Raw genomic sequence first — 18,131 nt, 5'->3', positions numbered from 1 at the left:
TATTCCAGTCCAGCAGTTTGGACACAAGGCCATTCTTTTTTAGCACCTGAGACGAATTTTGAAGTACTGAAAAGAAAACTGAAATAAACACAGGGTGTGTCTCAGGGTGCGAGGAGTAAAACAATGTAGCCTCTGTAGTAATTCTGACCAGGAGCCTAGGCCCAGCCTTGTCATTTACTAGCCCTATGCCTTTTGGCACCCTGCCAAACTCTAATTCTATGAGCCTCAGGCTTCCCCTGTGAAGTAAGTTTGATAAACCCTATCTTTTAGGACGGTATAATGTACAGAAAGCATCTATACGGAGACATTTGGGAATGGCAGGTATTACTATGATTATCTTGACCTTAGACATTACCATCTGTGCAGCTGAATTTTGTTTTGTTTCATTTTACATCTAAGACATGTCAGAAAATATGCAGTGCTCTGGCCAAGAAAAACCTCCCCATCAGCCAAAATTCTGCTTAGGAATGAAAACTAAGTAGTATGTTCTCTCGGCCCCCTCTTTACCAAGATTTTCACTTGTTCTTTTTTTTTAAATGTTTATTTTTGAGAGAGAGCAAGCGAGCACGTGAGATAGAGAGAGAGCCAGTGGGGGAGGGGCAGAGAGAGAGGGAGACACAGAAATCCAAAGCAGGCTCCAGGCTCTGAGCTGTGAGCACAGAGACCAATGTGGGGATCGAACCCACGAACCGCAAGATCATGACCTGAGCCGAAGTCAAATGCTTAACTGACTGAGCCACGCAGGTACCCCTTCCCTTGTTCTTTATGGAGTACTACTATCTCACCTTCTTCCATAGTGACAGCTGCTCCTATAATCTATAATTGCAGGGGCAGGGGCTGGGTCTTCTTTGACTAAACACCCCCAGTACAAGGATGAAGACTTCCCAAGAGCAGATGCTCAATGTTTGTGTAAAATAAGAGACATGTATAAAGAGGTTTGATTCATTACGATCATATATTATCAAACATTCTTAACAAACATAAACAAATGCAGGTATATGTCTTTTAAATTTAGAAAAAGAATAGAGTAAGGCAAACAAAGAATTAACCAATTGTTACTATATCAATGTACCTATCTGCGTATCTATGTAATCTATGTATCTGTATACCTATGTACCTATCCATCTATCTACGAATCTAGGTTTCTATGTATCTAGTTATCTATCTATCTATCTATCTATCTATCTATCTTCTCATCCTACGTATTTTAGTGTGGAATTCTTTCACATTTCCAAGGATATCCTATCTTAAAGCCATCTTATCTTGCTCTGGATCAAAAAGTGATTTAACAATTTCTGATCTATATTTCAAAAAAATAAACTCTTACACCTAAAACTGATAAACAGCAATAAATGTGTGATCTGTGTCATCCAAAAACTTATATTCTGAATCTACATAAACTTTCTATTGAAAGGAACAGTGCCTGAAGAATATATTTAAAAAAAGGTAATCAACAAATTATTTGCACCCATGACAAACACTACTTAACAGGCCTTCCCATGACAAAGCGAAGAATCTGACTCAGCCCTCTCTAGGGAGGAGAAGAGTGGCCAGATGTGGCCTGGGAACATGCAGTGGCCTTGGCAGTAGAGGCATGCTTGGTTGCAGCTCTGGCTTGGGCTCTCTCTTCCTCATCTCGCAGAGCCTCTTCATAATGGGGCAGGAAGGCACTGGGGACGGTATTGTGGACCTTGGCCAAAAACTCAAGGACTTTCATCTTGCTGGTTTCAGCATGGGCTCTGGGGCCCCAAAGGAACTGATAGCGTGGAGGATTGCTGTCAGGCACCTGGCGGTACTCCAGGTACTTTTCCTGCACCAAATCTTGGGTGATGAGCTTCCTGGGCTCCCCGAAGATGAAGTGCCTCCTTCCATCATAGACGCCCAAAATATTCAGGAATTCCCAGATCTGCTCCTCAGAGGTGCAGTTGCCATTCAAGAAGATGACACCCAGGAGAGGCATGAGAAGCCCATTCTTCGGAAAGCCCCAGAGATTATCCATAGTGCCATCGTCGGTGAGGTCTAGGTTGCTGGTGAGGGTGTAGGAGTTACTGCCAGGCTTGACTTCCTTTAATTTGAGGCCAAAGACCAGATCCATGCGCTCAGTGGCTCTCCTGAGGATCTCAGCGAACTGCTCCCTGTTCCTTTTGTGGACGATCTTCATCATGTCTATCTTCTTAATGGGCTCCTTCAATTTATACTTATACAGCAGAAACTGTACCAACATCCCCACCTTCCTGGTTAGAGGATCGTTTTGAGCTTTCCCGGTGGAAGTTGAGGCCAGAGAGGAATTTTTACTTTCCTCAACCTGGCTCTTGGCACCTGCCTTAGATCTTCGCCGTGAACCACGTGCAGCAGCCTTGGTGGTGGCTGGGGCTTTTTGAGGCTCCTGGGAAGTGCCAGCAATAGGGGAGCTTGAGGAAGCACCCCCAAGAACAGGAGAGGAGGAAGGAGTAGCCTCTTCTTCCTCTGCTGTAGTTGCCTGAGCACTCTTAAGACCTTGGGTCTCGGCTCTGTTAAGGCGGCGTTTCTCACGAGCACGGAGCTTACTCTTCTGACCACGAGGCATAATGGCTGGGCTCAGAGATAGCAGGCAAGGGTGTGAGCCAGTGGACAGGTGATATGGGCAACTGCAGAAGCGAGAATAAGATGATGTTATCACCTTCAACAGGTAGATTCCACTTTGGATTTATCAAAGGTGGCCTCGGCAGGATACTTGAGGATACTGCTCTAGGACCCGACAAAGGCTCCTGTTCTCTTGGTCATCCTATCCCCTAAGAATCTTACAGAGAACCACAGAATCCTCACAGTGAGTCTTATTTGCATCCTACTAGCCCTGCCTCGGGTTTACTGAGGTGAGAGCAGATGTTTGCAGTAGAGGCCTCTGTGTTCTGGCATGTTGGGCCCTCTCCATTTATCTTTAGTGTTATCATATCAAGTCTTGGCAGAGATGGGGCACCCTTCCCTCTGCTACCTGTTATTTCACATCACAAAGCCCCCAGGGACCCAGGAGAAGGAAGTGAAGGGGCACCTCAGTCTACTTCCCTGCCCAGTGCTGAGAGCTCAGCAGGGTCCGTTCTGTCCTGAGTTCACTGGGATCCTCAGCCTCATTTAAGGTCTTCACTTTGGTTCCTTAAAAGGCTCAGAACCACTCTCCCTTGTTAACTTTGGTTTAACCTTCAGACTAAGAATATCACCTCCTTTAGACCTGATATAAAGAAGTCAGGGGATGCTCAACCTGAAGGCTCTCCCCTGAGGCTTCTTGGGCTAAAATCAAAGGGTTAAGATGGATGCTTTGATGTCCCCTCTATTCAGGATTGGATGATCCCTAGAGTCCTCATATTAAGGGCATAAGTTCCAAGAGAAAGAAGCGAAGACAACCTTAACTGACCAAACGTGGTCTCTCAAGAGTAAAAGCTACTGCAGGCAGGTTGATGTCCTATGGCAGGTGGTCCTCCATAGGATCCCAACTCAAGGTCTAAATCTGGCTCACAACAGGGTCTAAGATTTCTGCCTCTGCTGATCTAGAACCACTCCCCTTGGACCAAGACTCTCACTTTCCTGTTACCATGGAGTGGAAACTGATGAGCACTTCATATGGCATCTACCTTGGAGGTCTCCCAGAGATAATACTAGGCAGGACTTTATTTATTGCTTTTGCAAGAGTGAGGAAGAAGGAGGGGGGAGGGGCAGAGAGAAAGAATCCAAGCAGGCTCTGGGCCATGAGTGCAGAGATGCACGCAGGACTCCAACTCATGAACCATGACACGTGGCATGACCCCATATCCTCCCTCTGCTGGCCTGAGGCTGCCCCCTTCAACCTGGTTCTTCACTTCCCTGAGATGTTCTGGGAAGAAGTGAGTGTAATGTATCATGTCACCATGCCCAAGTTTCCCAAATGTGAAAACAAGGTTTGGGCTTCATGCGGCCCCCTTCTTTCCTGGAGGGATTCCCCCATCATCACTCAGTATCACAACGTTGATTCCTGTTTAGGGACTGGGATCCTTTCGCTGAATGGGGCCTATGCCATTAGATACAGGCCGTCACTTCCCTGAGATCACCACCTCGAGAGAAAATGAGGGGGTACCTCAGCTTGCCAGCTCTGCCCCGGGCCTCCTAGGCTGAGTATGCGAGCTGTCGGTATAACCCTGAATCCCCTTAGCTGCTAGAGAAGAACGTAGCTCCCTCGGCATCTGTCTACCCGGCATGGAGCCTCCTAGAGCTGAGTGCAGGGGTGCTTCCCAGAGTAGCCCCCTCTATTGGGTCAAGGTCCGCTCGTTAGCACTCGGGGCCCTCATCTTGAATCTAGTTAGGACCGCCTCCCTCGGTAGTATCGGGACTACTCCCGAGACGGAGGCCTGGTCTCTGAGAACTTCTAGGCCGAATTCCGCCTCACATTCCGCCGGGACCGCCCGGAGCCGGGGCCAAACGGGCCCATGGCGGGGAGGGGTCCCCTCTGTCACGGGGGCGCGGGGAGTCGTCTCCTCGGGTCCCACTCGGCGTCCTCACCTCACTTTCAGCCCGGTCCCGGGAATCCCGCCGCCGCCGAACAAACGCCGCGCACCCTGCGCCTTGAGGTCCGGGCCCGAAAAGAAGTCGGCGCAGCCGCATCCGGCCCTCGGCGGCGGCCGCCCGGGGTCTCCGAGGGCCGAAAGCAGGGGTGGGGCGCTCTAGGACCCCGCCGCCGAGAACTCGGTGGTCCCCGCGCGTCCTGGCCCAGGGTCCTCCCCACGTGCGTCAGGGCCTGGGGCTCCGCCCCCTGCCGGCCTCCAAAGCTCCACTCTCCTGACTTGCCAGAGGGGAATCTCTGGTCCCGCGGCGCGTGGCTACCCCTTCCTGGGCTGCACAAGCCTGGAAGCACGAACAGGGCCCTGGGAAGCTTTTTCTAAGGGAGTTTTTCCCTCATCAGCTGACGCAGGGTCCTCATCTTCAATCAAGGCCAGGACTCCTCCTGTGGCCAAACTGGGGCTGACGAAGAACTGATAGCTCTTCTGGGGCCTCCCGGGGCTAAGAATAGGGTGGAGATCTGTTTGACAGCCTCTGCTGGTAGGAGGATCCCTGCCTAATAGTCAGGGTCCTTACCATGACTCCTAAGGCCTGGGTTTTCTCTCTCTGCACATCTAGGGCTGTCCCCGCTAGCCCAAGATCCTCACCTGTATGAGACACTCCAGGGAGAATGAGGGGGTTCTTCCACCTCACAATTCTGTCCTGGGCATCCCAGGACAGCACTGGGGGCATTTGTGGGGATATTCTGTTCTGGGGTGAGTGAGTCCCTCATTCTGATTCAGAGTCCTCACCCTGACACCTGACCGGTCTTGGAACTCCTTGTTGCACTGAGGCTGCTCCCATGAAGTCCAAGTATTCACCTCCTGGGGACCTCTGGCGTGGAAGTCAGAATAAGCCACATCCAGACATGCTGTTCTGGATTTCCTACAGTTGAGGACCTAACCCAGGCTTCATGGAAGCCCACTGTTCTGGCTGAGTCCTTCCATCATTCCTCATTTGGGGTCCTCATGTCCGTACCTGCCATAGGCCGGGACTCCTCCTTCTACTGACCTGGGACTGTCTGTCTTGGGCCAAAATTCTTAAGTCCTTGAGTGGCCTGAAGAGTAAGTGAGGGGTATGCTCAGCCTGCCAGCTCTGTCTGAGGCCTCTACGTCTGAGAGCAGGTGGCAGCCTACTGTGATCCCCCACGTTCTGGGGTATTGGTCTCTCAGGCCCTCTAACCTCGGGCTATTCCTCTTGGCCCCGGCATCTTCGGTTAAAGGCTTTCCGGGAAATGGCACATCCTTGCCAGCCCGTGAGCAGTTTCCGCTCTGCAAACCTCAGTTCATGTCCTGGGAGTGACAGCAGTCCCAGGAAGGCGATGGTCTGTGAGGGGTGAAATATGCTGTTATTTTCCTTCTCTTCATCAGCAAGATTGAGTCTCATGTACATCCTGTTCATATAGATTTATACTCTCCAGGGAAGGGGCTGTCCAGGATGACTTTGAAAGCCCCTCATCTTTTAAGGCCATCTGAAACTTCATGTATAGATGATCATGCTGTCACTATTTTTTTTTTTAATTTTTTTTAACGTTTATTTATTTTTGAGACAGAGAGAGACAGAGCATGAATGGGGGAGGGGCAGAGAGAGAGGGAGACACAGAATCTGAAACAGGCTCCAGGCTCTGAGCCGTCAGCACAGAGCCCGACGCGGGGCTGGAACTCACGGACCGTGAGATCATGACCTGAGCCGAAGTCGGACACTCAACCGACTGAGCCACCCAGGCGCCCCTGTCACTATGTATTCTTTTCTTTATTCATGCCTCTCATTTACTTGGGTATTCATACTACTCTGGGAATGTATTCCAACCGGGTGGTATGAGCACAGAGTCCTTCTTCTGGCCACCTGAGATACATTTTTAAGAAGAAAGGGGCAAACCGAATTAAGAGACACAAGGTGGACCTCAGGGTAGAAGTAGAACAGTGTGGACTCTAGACTAGTCCAGACTAGAGGTCTAGTTTCAACCCTGTCCCTTAACAGCTGCGCGAATCCAGGCACATGACTAACCTTGGAGAGCATCAGACTCTGAATCTGTGAAGTGGGTTGGATAAGCTCTGTCTTACAGGATGGTGGACTGTAGTTCGTATGTGTGAAGTGCCTGGCACAGTGCATGGCCTACTGACAATTCTACATGGTATTTATTAGTATGATTAATTTGAACCCTAATAATACCACCCCACCCTGCTGGGATTTTTTTTTTTAATCCAGCAGCTGTCAGCAAATATGTACCATTCTAGAACAAATAAAATCAAATCAGCCAAAATGTTGATTAGCAAGGAAAACTAAGTAATATTTCCCTATTACACGATAAATCATTCAACACAGGTATAAGGTATAGTTCCCCAGTTAGATGCAACACAAAGCTCCAAAAATGTGCGTCAAGGATCAATAACTTTCTGCCCTCCCAGGGGCCCTTCCATCTAAACCACCCTTGTTTTCATTAATTTAACCTGCACTAAAAACCTAGAACTCACTATAAGTTAATTTGAATGCCTTAAATTTTTTTTGTCAGTTTTTATTTATTTTTGAGAGAAAGAGAAGGAGACAGACAGACACACAGACAGAGTGAGGGCGGAGGAGGAGCAGAGACAGAGGGAGACACAGAACCCAAAGCAGGCTCCAGGCTCTGAGCCGTCTGCACAGAGCCCGATGTGGGGCTCGAACTCATGGACTGCAAGATCACAACCTGAGCCGAAGTCAGACACTTAGCCTACTGACCCACCCAGGCATCCCTAAAAATATTTTTTCATGTTTATTTATTTTTGACAGAAAGGGAGAGCATGAGTGGGGGAGAGGCAGTGAGACAGAGAGAGGGAGACAGAAACAGAGAGAGGGAGACAGAGGATCTGAAGTGGGCCCTGTGCTGACAGCAAGGAGCTCAAGAACGATGAACCGGTTCGAACTCAAGAACCGTGAAATTGTGACCCAAGATGAAATCGTGCGCTTAACCGACTGAGCCACACAGGCACCCCGAATGCCCTTTTTATGGAGTGGGCTCTGACAATCCAGGCCAGGTACAAAGAGTGCCTAGTGGCTTCTTAACATCTCACCTCGACAGAATCACCTTTATGTCTCAGAAACTGCCCAGAGACAATGTGGTTAAAACAGAGAATTTGGACACTGCTTTTACCCGCAGTCACAGAAGAGCACACGACACATTGCATCCCCTCTCTGGGGGATTTCTCTCTGGTTTCCCCACAACCCCAAAGTAACTTTAAGGGCAGTTCGCCATTCTAGGCCTCACTCAGGGCCTTCACCACGACTCCTGGCAACTCCTAGGACACTGGCTGTCCTTGCCTGCGGCCATCTCCCTTCACACCAAGGCCTTTGCCCTCTCTGAGACCCTTATGGGGAAGCGAGGGGACATCTCACATCACTGTCCTTGCGTGAGACCTCCTAGAGTTGATGGCAAGACCCCTCCCTCCTGCAGTGGGTGGTCTCCTCACCACTCATTCTGATTCCTTACCTTGACTCCTAGCAGAGTCTGGACTTCCTCCCTCTGCCAAACTGGGATCACTTCTTTCAGACAAAGGACCTCACCTCCATGAGTCCCCTGAGGAGAAAATAACACAAGACAAAGTAATATAGGACTGTTTATACACACGCACACGTGCGCACACACACACACACCTGGCAAAACTACTTGAGGGGGAAATAAAGGTCCTTTGCAATTCTGCCTGAACCTCCCGGGTCTCACAGCATGGGTGGGACAGGACCCTGAGGTCCCTGTCTTCTGGAGTTATATTATTCTTCTCCACTCATATGGGAGGTCCTCTGCGAAATCACTGTACTCAGAGAAAATCAAGTTCGAGGGCCTGCAAGGGACCTGTTGCCGAGGCGGTGACAGTAATGAAGGGTGGAACAGCAGACCACACCTGCACCTGCGCATCTTGCTGAGACACTGTTCCAGGGAATCAAATATACCTCCCGGTCAGTGCTGCAGGAGTGTTTCCATCGGCACTGCCAAAAATAGGACGTGTGAGGTAATATTAGGTGCCACTAAAAAAAAAGTGAAATCATTTTAGAGTAAGCTGGCTTTTACAAAGTTGAGTAGGTTTTAGTTTCTGGTTTTGTCTTCACTGCAAGACTTCCCAGAGCCCTCAATATACCAGTATGTACTGAGAAACTCCAAGGGGGATAATATAGCATAATGAGTTTTCTTAATATATTTGACTGTGGAAAATGTGCCCTCCTACCATTTTTTCCCTCACATTGAACCTCAAGATTTCAACAAAGAATATTTTGGAGATGCTGTCTATCATGCTCCTGGCAGACCCTCAGCTTATTTTATTGGATGTTTTTGGTCAAAGTGCAGCGGCCCTTGGGTAGGGCAAGAATATAGGCCAGGGACATTTTCAAAATAAAATAATCTGCTTTAGTGCCTATAAGGATGATATCTAAAGCACACGGCCATCTCTCAGTAAGTGACACAAAATATGAGCTCTTCGGGTACTTTTCCGAATTTTAACTTAGAGTTAACAGGACCTAGAGTTAACCACATTCACAGCTTGCTTGAGATGCCTGACCACTGACAGACACAGTCTAAGGTTTGCGTTAAATATAGGTCACCCTCAGTTTCCCAGGCAACGATACTGTATTAGGGCTACTAAAAGGAGAGTGGATGCACATTTCCCCGGCCCCCAAGCCTCCAAGGAGGGAAATCGGCTAGAGCCGGCCACCTGTAAGGGATCTCATCAAAAACGGGCCTAAGTACAGGGTACACGTTCAGCCTCAGCGGTGAATGGGAATGTCTGGAAACCACAAGGGAAAATCCCATCTTATGAAGTGGCTTTACACAGCGTGAGCAGAATAGGAATGTGGGAATGTGGAAAGCTACGCAAGCGTCTACAGTGCATCCAAGTGGTACTGGATACCGCATCCTTCGAGAGACGTAATTCTGGGCCTCTCTGGATGCTGGGACTGAGGTTATTGATATTCTTTCCGCTACTCTGATACTGATTAGCTCTGAAACCAGAGCAAGCCACACTCCTTAGAGGACATATATGGTAGATGTATCTGAGAAAGACCAAGGCAAGGAATGGAGACGGGGTCAGAGCAATGACCCAGAGATGCCTGCAGAAGTCTAGATGCGTACTCCCAAAACACACATCCACTTTCCTCTTTACAGTTCAAATACATTTTCAAACTAAAGCAATTTCCTAGGCAAAAATGGAAAACAAATTCGGCCCTTATCTTGGGATTTGGACTTAATGGACACAGGTAATTCGAAGTGTACTGATGTGACCTAGTTAATTTCTTAAATCCTGTATTTCAAGCATGTTCAAAAAAAAAAGAGACACAAGGTGGTGGCTCAAGATAAGTGACATTCGAAAAATAGCATATGAGTAACATATTTAGAGCTATATTTATCGCATCTCCTGGGTAATTTTAGTATTCATTAGTGCCTTCAACTCCCAGTGGAACAAAACTCATGAGTGTCATTAATGTACTGTTTAGTCACATACAGGCTAATTAATAAAGATATTAGATATAACCATGTCTAAAACCTGTGCCTCCGGCATATATTTTAGCAACAGCTCTTCAATGAGACTTTAGTGTTTACGTATTTCCCTCTATATGTGGACAGGTGTATGATTTTATATTATAAAATTCTTTATCAGGGAATTGGAGCAGGGCTGTGGGGCTTTACGAAAAATCTTTTCAGTTGAAAACATGCCCTTCGAGGAGCCAGCACTAGTGAAAGATGACTTCAGGTTTTATAATTCTGTGCTACCACATACCACTCTTTTATTGTAGAGCAAGAAACCCAGAACAAAATAAAAACATCTTCATCAATGCTGAAGTGGGTTTAACCAGACTACCAGACTTTCGAAGTGCCAGTTTTGTTTTAGAGAATCACTCTTATGTTCCTTCTAACTGGTTTGTCCATTTTATTATGAAAGCCTATTTAAAAGTATTAACGTGTAATCTTTAAAAGGGTCATCGTCAAGAGGTAGGAAAATAGCAAAGGCGTGGGGGAAAACAACAATAACAATATCATCTCCACTACTCGGGGACATCTGCTGCTATCAAACTATTTTCTTACTTGTTCTTAGGCAACTGTGGAAGGATCTGAAAAACAAATCTCAGCTTGGCATACCCCAACCACCTAGCGAACAATGGCAGAATCCTACCACCCAGTTAGTTCTTTTCAGTTTGCAGATGGGTAAAGAAGCTCAGCCCCAAGAAAAGAATGCTGCTTTTTAAATGATTCCTCCCTACTTTTCTTCCTCCAGTGACTCTATACTGCTTTGATTACCGCAGGGCTTTGCTTACGCTGTTGACAATGATTTTTCCTTTAAAAAAGAACCCCAGGGAGAAAACAGCTTAAAAACTGCATAGGATATTCAGAGAGCAGGAATAAAGGGAGACAAAGATCCACCATCAGGATGTGAACTTTAGGCCTTGTCAGTGATTGACAGACAACACCTAACAGAGAATGACACTTTCCCCCAAACTTCAGTCTACTAAACATTCAATCACCAGGTGGCCTACGTATGTTATGTATTTCTTTAATGAGTTGGATTTGATGTGGTACTTGTGACTGAAAGCTAGAGGTCTAGATCAAGTGTCTGTGACAGAGAGATGGGGCCTGAAGTTCTTCAATTATCTCAAATGTGTTTCCAAGTCCACATCGGTAGAACTAAGATTTCCCTGGCTTCCAGTTCCTGACTGAAGATGACACAGGTATACTATGGGGAGAATAAAATGGACTCCACACTAAGAGTGATCAAGACCATCTCCTTTTGCTTTTGTTGAGGTTGAGAGAGAGAGAGAGAGAGAGAGAGAGAGAAACAGAGTGCATGAGTGGGGTAGCGAGAGACAGAGACACAGAGAGACAGAGACAGAGAGAGAGAAAATTAATCTTAAGCCGGCTCCATGCTCAGCAGGGAGCCCAACATGGGGCCCCATCTCACAGTGCTGGGATCATGACCTGAGCTGAAATCAAGAGTCAGACACTCAACCGACTGAGCCACACAGGTGCCCCAAGACCATCTTTCTTTAATGACAAAAACCACTAAGTACTTAAAATCCAGAACAACATCAGTCAACAAAAGGTACAAAAGCTATTACAGTATAAGTTAATAACTAAGTGCTGGTGAACTTAAAAGAGCTCTATTTAAATCAGGGGAGATCCGTGTTAAATTCAGAGTCCATTCATGTATCTGGAGTACACAATAATGCCGCAGAGAGGCCCACAAATGACGCAGGGGAAAAGTGAATGCATGTAGTAAATTGTGTCTATTTTCGCTGAGGGAGAGCAATGGACAAAAGAACTCGTGAGTTCTTCAAAAGCAGTGGGCTCCATTCCCCGTGGTAAGAAAAATCACTTGGGGACTTTAGGAAGAATACAGATTTCCAGGCCCGCTGCACCCCCCCCCCCCCCCCCCCAGAATCAAGAGGAACGTTGTAATGCAGCTTTTAAAAAAAGAAGCCTCAGTGATTCTGATGAGAAGCCAAATTTGGAACCACATTCTTACCCACACTGATGTCTTGCTAGCACTTCATTACAAAGTGTTAAACTCTTGGAAAATAAGGCTTTTTCAGAAAATAAAAAAAAGTGTTTTCTATTTAAATACAAAAATACTAATTGAAGTCCATCGATACCTTCGAACTTCTATGAAAATGTTTGCTGATCATTTTCAACTGCTGAGTCATTCCTTCAGTAACGAGCATTTTTCTTAGCTGGCTGTGGACATCTATTCAAATATAGGCCTCAAACTGTCCAGAATGTATCAGGACGGATAAAATAAGAACAGCTCAAAATGTTACTTGAGACCTTGCTAAGGCACCATTAGTATTTTGAATTTTTTTTTTTTGTAGGTAAGAATAAAAACAGAGTTTAGGTCACATATAATTTTCTTTTTCCATTCCCTTTTAAGACTTCTCCATGTATTTATTAACTTCTTTTCATTTCTATACTTAGAATTCTTCATAGCCTTAGATTTACAACTGAAAGTAGCCTTACAGTTGAAAGTCGGTCTACAGCTTGTATAAAGGTCACATTTCAGGTGTTGATTAACTGTTCAATAAGCATTTTTCTTCTCTGTCAAATGAATTTCCAAGAGGAGGACCATATATTCTTCTTCTTTAATATCCAGAATATTCAGAGTTATCTGAATATCTATATCTATATCTATATATTTTATATATATCTATATATATTTATATATAGAGATATATATTTATATGTATTAAATATATTTATATATAATATACAATATATAATTATATGATATATAATATAATATATAATATATATTTATGTATATCTATATCTATTGATATGATCATATTATTATTTTCTTCTTTAGCCTGTTGATATAAGGGGTTGTATTAATTGATTGTCATAGGTGGAACTACACCTTGCATCCCTGAAATAAATCACATTTGGTTGGGGTATATAATCCTTTGTATACATTGTTGGATTTGATTTGCAAATATTTTGCTGAGAATTTTCACATCTATCATCCTGAGACATATTGGTTGGTAGTTTTTCTTTCTTGTAATTTCTTTGCCTGTTTGGGTATTAGAGTAATGCTGGCCTCCGAGAATGAGTTAGGAGGTTTCTATTTGACTTCTACTTTTTGGAACAGATTGGAGAGAATTAGTGTGATTTGTTCCTTAGATTCTTGGTAAAATTCACTAATGAAACCACTTGGGCCTGGTGCTTTCTGCTTTAAAAAGTTATGAATTACTGGTTTCAATTTCTTTAACAGTTATGGGCTTATTCAGATTATTTCTCCCTGTATGGGTTTTAGAAGATATGCCTTTCAAAGAATTGGTCCATTTCATCTAAGTTATCAACTTAGTTTTGAGATTTTCAAAGTGCCAAGTTTTGTTTTCATTGACTTTTTGCTATTGATTTCCTTTTTTATAATTAAAATTTTTTTTAATGTTTATTTATTTTTGAAGAAGAGAGGGACAGAGTGTGAACAGGGGAGGGGCAGAGAGAGAGGGAGACACAGAATCCAAAGCAGGCTCCAGGCTCTGAACTGTCAGCACAGAGCCCGACGTGGGGCTTGAACTCACAAGCTGTGAGATCATGATCTGGGCCAAAGTTACACACGTAACTGACTGGCTCACCCAGGCACCCCTCCTTTTTTCCAATGTCAATGATTTTTTGCTTTTAATTCTGTATTTTTTTCTTGCTCACCTTGAATTTAATGTGTCCTCCTTTTTCTAGTTTTCCTAAGGTGGAATATACATTATTGATTTTAGATCAATCTTCTAATACATGCATTCAATGCTACAAATTTCCCTCTAACAGTGGGTTTGCCACATCCCATTAATTTTGACAGATTTTCTTTTTCATTTAAACATATTTTTCATTTTTCTTGAGTTCTTTATGTGTAATTTAGAATTGTATTGTTTAATCTCTAAATATCTTATGATTTCCCAGCTATCAATTACTGATTTCTATTTTAAATCCATTGTGGTCTGAGAGCATACTTTTATGGTGTCTATTCTTTCATACTTGTTAAAGTGTGTTTTATGGCCCAGAATGTGATCTACCTTGGTGAATGTTTCATGTGAGCTGGAGAGGAATGCATATTCTATCACTGTTGGACCAAGTGTTCTATAAATGTCAATTAGATCCAGTTGATTGATGGTACTATTCAGTTCAACTAAGTCCTTACTGATTTTCTGCCTGCTGGATCTGTCAACCACTGATAGGTGTTGAAGTCTCCAGTTATAACAGGAGATTTATCTATTTTTCCCTGCATTTATCACTTTCTGTCTCATGTATTTTGATGCTCTTTTATTAAGTACACATTAAAGATTGTCATGTTTTATTAGAAAATCAACCCTTTTATCATTATGTAATGCACCTCTTTGTCAGTGATCATCTTCCTTGCTATGAGGCTGCTTTGCCTAAAATTACTACAGCTACTCCACCCTTCTTTTGATGAGTGCCTGCCAGATGTATCTTTCTCTGTCCTTTTACATTAAATTCATCTGTCTTTATGTTTAATGTGGGTTTCTTGCAGGCATCTAGTTTGGCCTTGTTTTTATTCACTCTTAAAGTCTCTTTTAATTAGTCTATTTGGAGCATTCACATTGAAAGTGATTACTGACATATCTGGATTAATAATATCTACTGTATTTGTAACTGTTGTCTATTCATTGCCCTGGTTTTTTTGTGTCTGTTTTTGTCTTCCACTCTTTTTCTGTCTTCTCTGGTTCTGACTGTTTTACATGACTCCATTTTCTCTGCTATCTTAGCTTATCAATTATACCTTTAAAAAGAAAACCTTTTTAGCAGTCGTCCTCAAGTTTGAAATATACATTTACAACAAATCTAAGTCCACATTCAAATAATATTATATGGTTTCACAGGTAGTGCATGTAACTTACAACAGAGTATTCCCAACTCCTTCTTCCACCCCTTATTACATAGCTATCATTCATTTCACTTATAAACTACATTCATTGGAAACACTGTTGCTATTATTATTTTGAACAAATTATGCTAGATCAATTAAGAATAAGAAAAATAAAAGGCTCTATTTTACTTGTATTAATTCCTTCTCTAACACTTTCTTTGTGTGTTTCTGACCTCCATCATTTACCTCCTGTCTGAAGAACTTCTAACATTTCTTGCAAGTAGGTCAACTGGTGAAAAGTTCCTCAACTTTTGTTTGTCCGAGAAAGTCTTTTTTCTCCTTTACTTTTGAAGGAGTTTTGCTAGATATGGAATTCTAGGATAGTGGTTGGTTTTTTCATTACTTTAAATATTTCATTTCATTCTGTTTTTGCTTGTATGGTTTCTGAAGAGAAGTACAACTTAATTCTTGTCCTTGTTCCTCTACAGGGAAGGCAGTTTCTTCCACTGGCTTACTTCGGGATTTTCTCTGTTTTTGAATTTTATGCAGTTTGGATATGCCTACATGTTGATTTTTTTAAAATATATTTATCCTGCTTCTGCTCTGAGCTTTCTGGACCTATGGTTTGGTGTCTGTGTTTAATTCTGGAAAACTGTCAGCCATTAAAGCTTCACATACTTCTATTCCTCTCCTTCCTCTACTTCTGACTGCGATATTACATATATGTTACACCTTCTGTAATTGTCCCAGCGTTCTTGAATACTCTGTTCAGTCTTTTTCATCCTTTTTTTCTCTTCGTATTTCAGTCTTGGAAGTTTCTACTGATATATCCTCAAGCTCATTGCTTCTTTCCTTGGCTGGGTATAGTCTACAAATAAATCCGTGAAAGACATTTTTCATTTCTGTCCGTGTTTCTGATTTCTAGAATTTTCTTTTAATTCTTTCTTAGAGTTTACATCCCCCTGCTTATATTACCTATGTTTTCTTGCATGTTGTTCACTTTTTCTATGATAGTCCTCAGAATATTAATCATAATTATTTTAAATTCCCAGTCTGATAATTACACAATCTTTGTTATATATGACTCTAATTCTGATGCTACTTTGTCCATTCAGATTGTGCTTCTTTGCCTTTTAGAATGCCTTACAGTCTTTTTGCTGAAAGCCAAACATGATATACCAGATAAAAGGAACTGAGATAGTGAGAGTTTTAGGTTTATCTGCCTGGTACTTAGACTATGTTTACTGCTTGCTGTAATTGCGGTGTCAGAGGCTGTAATTTCCTTTAGTGTCCTTGTTTTTTCTCCCCCTATTGCCTTTGAGTTTTCCTAGCAACTTCTTAAATAGGGTCTGAGGGCATCCAGTTCTTTTAACTGTTATCTCCTTTATTATACATGAGCCCTACTGACGTGGTGGTAAGGTGTGGGGGAGGGGGAGCATTCTATAGTTCTACGGCTAGGTCTTAGTCTTGTTTTTTAATGTTTATTTTTGAGAGAGTGTGGGTGGGGGAGGGGCACAGGGAGAGGGAAACAGAATCCAAAGCGGGCCCTGCGCTGACAGCATAAAGCCTGATGTGGGGCTCGAACCCATGAACCATGAGATAGTGACCTGAGCCGAAGTCGGTAAGCCACCCAGGAACCCTGAGTTCTTAGTCTTTCAGTGAGCCTAAGCGGGTATTTCCCTTCCACCATATGGAAGGCTAGAGAGAGCTGGGTTGAGTACTCTTCCCCCATGTCACTTAGGCTTTGGTAAAACTCTAGTTGACAGTGCTCTCGTAAAGTAATTCCCCTTGAGGAAAGGTCTACTTAAGGAGAACAGAGGACTCTGCGGGTGTTTCTAAAGTGTTACTTCCCCCCTTCCTCTCCCTAAAGTATGAAGGGATTTTTCTCTGATCTTTATACTGACAACTTGATGGGGCTCCTGAAGGCAAAACACAGGAAAGGATTGGGGTGGGGGTGCTCCTAACATTGGGCCCCCTGGGAGTTTTGAACTCTCAAGCTTGTCGACACTGAGCCTGCAGCAATTCATCAGTTTCAATGTAAAGTTTTCTGCTATTCTGGTTCTAGTTGTGGGCTTCTGCTCATAATCAAGACCTAATGAAGGCCTCAGAGTTCTTGCTTCCATTTGAAATTGCAGTGCTCTGACCTTGGCACAGAACAGAAAGTTATTTTCTAGCCTGCTTTTCTCCATCCTGTCATATCTTGAAACGGGTGTGCCACATGTCAACGGGTCCTAACTATGAGCTGAACTGTGCCTAACATTCATATGTTGAAATCCTAACCCCCAGGTGACTATACTGGAGATAAATCCTCGAGAAAGGTAATTAAGGTCAAATGAGGTCATAAGGGTGGAACTCTCATCTGACAGAACTGGTGTCCTTATAAAAGAGGAAGAAATACCAAAGATCCGTTTTTTCCTTCCCCCTTGCCCTCTCCCTTTCCCTCTTTCTCTTCACCATGTGGGGACTCAGAAAGTCCTAACATCTCTCAGCAGAAACTGAACCCTACTAGAACCTTGATCTTGGACTTTCTAGCCTCTACAAGTGTAAGGAAATCAATTTCTGGTCTTTAACCCACCCAGTCTTTGGTATTTTGTTATGGCAGCCCTAGGAGACAGCGCCAATCCTTTGTTGAGTAATGTAACTTGGTTTATGGAGAAGTCCTAGTTTGCTGGTATCGAAAGATAAAGTGACTACAGTGTTTCCCATTACTGTCTTCTCTCATGCATTGTTGTATTTCCCTTTCCAGTACTGCAATATGATCTTCTGAAGATTCCATAGCTTTGTGGCTACTTTTGGCTATTAAAATTTAGTTCAAATTAAAGCATTGATTTCAAACTTGTTTTAAACTTCATCTTTTTTTCCTTATCCTCAGGTCAGGTTTGAGTGGCAGTCCTGACTGCTGGATCTGAGCTGGATGGTGCGGGCAGGGTCTGGCTGTGAGACAATGCTTTCCTCTCTCTCTGAAGCTTAACCTCTCTGAGGCTATTCTTGCTTCTGTAGTATCGACAGGCTTAAGAGGCAATCTGTGTGGCAGTGCCCAAATTACTCATCTTTTCATGGGACACACATAGAATTCTTCATAGGTCTCCGAGGAGCCTCTCTAATATGCTGTTCCCTGGACAGTACAGGCCCCCATGTAGCAGAACATCCTCCAGGCTCTTGCTGATGAGGTGTCTCAGCTAGGAGCCAGCCTCCCTGATTGGGCTATTAGCAAAATTGCTCTAGCCAGGTAATCTTGGCAGGGATCACTGGAAATTCATA

General features: G+C 43.9%; 2 protein-coding genes across 2 annotated transcripts in view; both read right to left on the bottom strand.

Moving 5' to 3' along the window:
- The window catches only part of LOC125931579 (melanoma-associated antigen B1-like), a 36,523-nt gene extending 31,942 nt beyond the window's left edge, over positions 1-4,581 (bottom strand). The window contains exon 1 of the mRNA XM_049643646.1: positions 4,507-4,581. The gene's annotated coding sequence lies outside the window, so the exon portion shown is untranslated. The remainder of the gene's footprint in view (positions 1-4,506) is intronic.
- On the bottom strand, positions 657-4,579 carry LOC125931578 (melanoma-associated antigen B2-like). The gene is made up of 2 exons (XM_049643644.1): positions 4,507-4,579; positions 657-2,627 (listed from the first exon to the last, which is right to left on the bottom strand). Exon 2 carries the CDS (start codon positions 2,564-2,566, stop codon positions 1,532-1,534), a length of 1,035 nt encoding a protein of 344 aa, XP_049499601.1. The 5' UTR covers positions 2,567-2,627; positions 4,507-4,579; the 3' UTR covers positions 657-1,531.
- Positions 4,582-18,131: the final 13,550 nt, after the last annotated feature.

Source organism: Panthera uncia, chromosome X (genome assembly GCF_023721935.1).
Source record: "Panthera uncia isolate 11264 chromosome X, Puncia_PCG_1.0, whole genome shotgun sequence".
In the NCBI taxonomy this organism is placed as follows: domain Eukaryota; kingdom Metazoa; phylum Chordata; class Mammalia; order Carnivora; family Felidae; genus Panthera; species Panthera uncia.
Note: the sequence above shows the minus strand (reverse complement) of the source record. Positions and strands in the feature narration are given on the sequence as shown.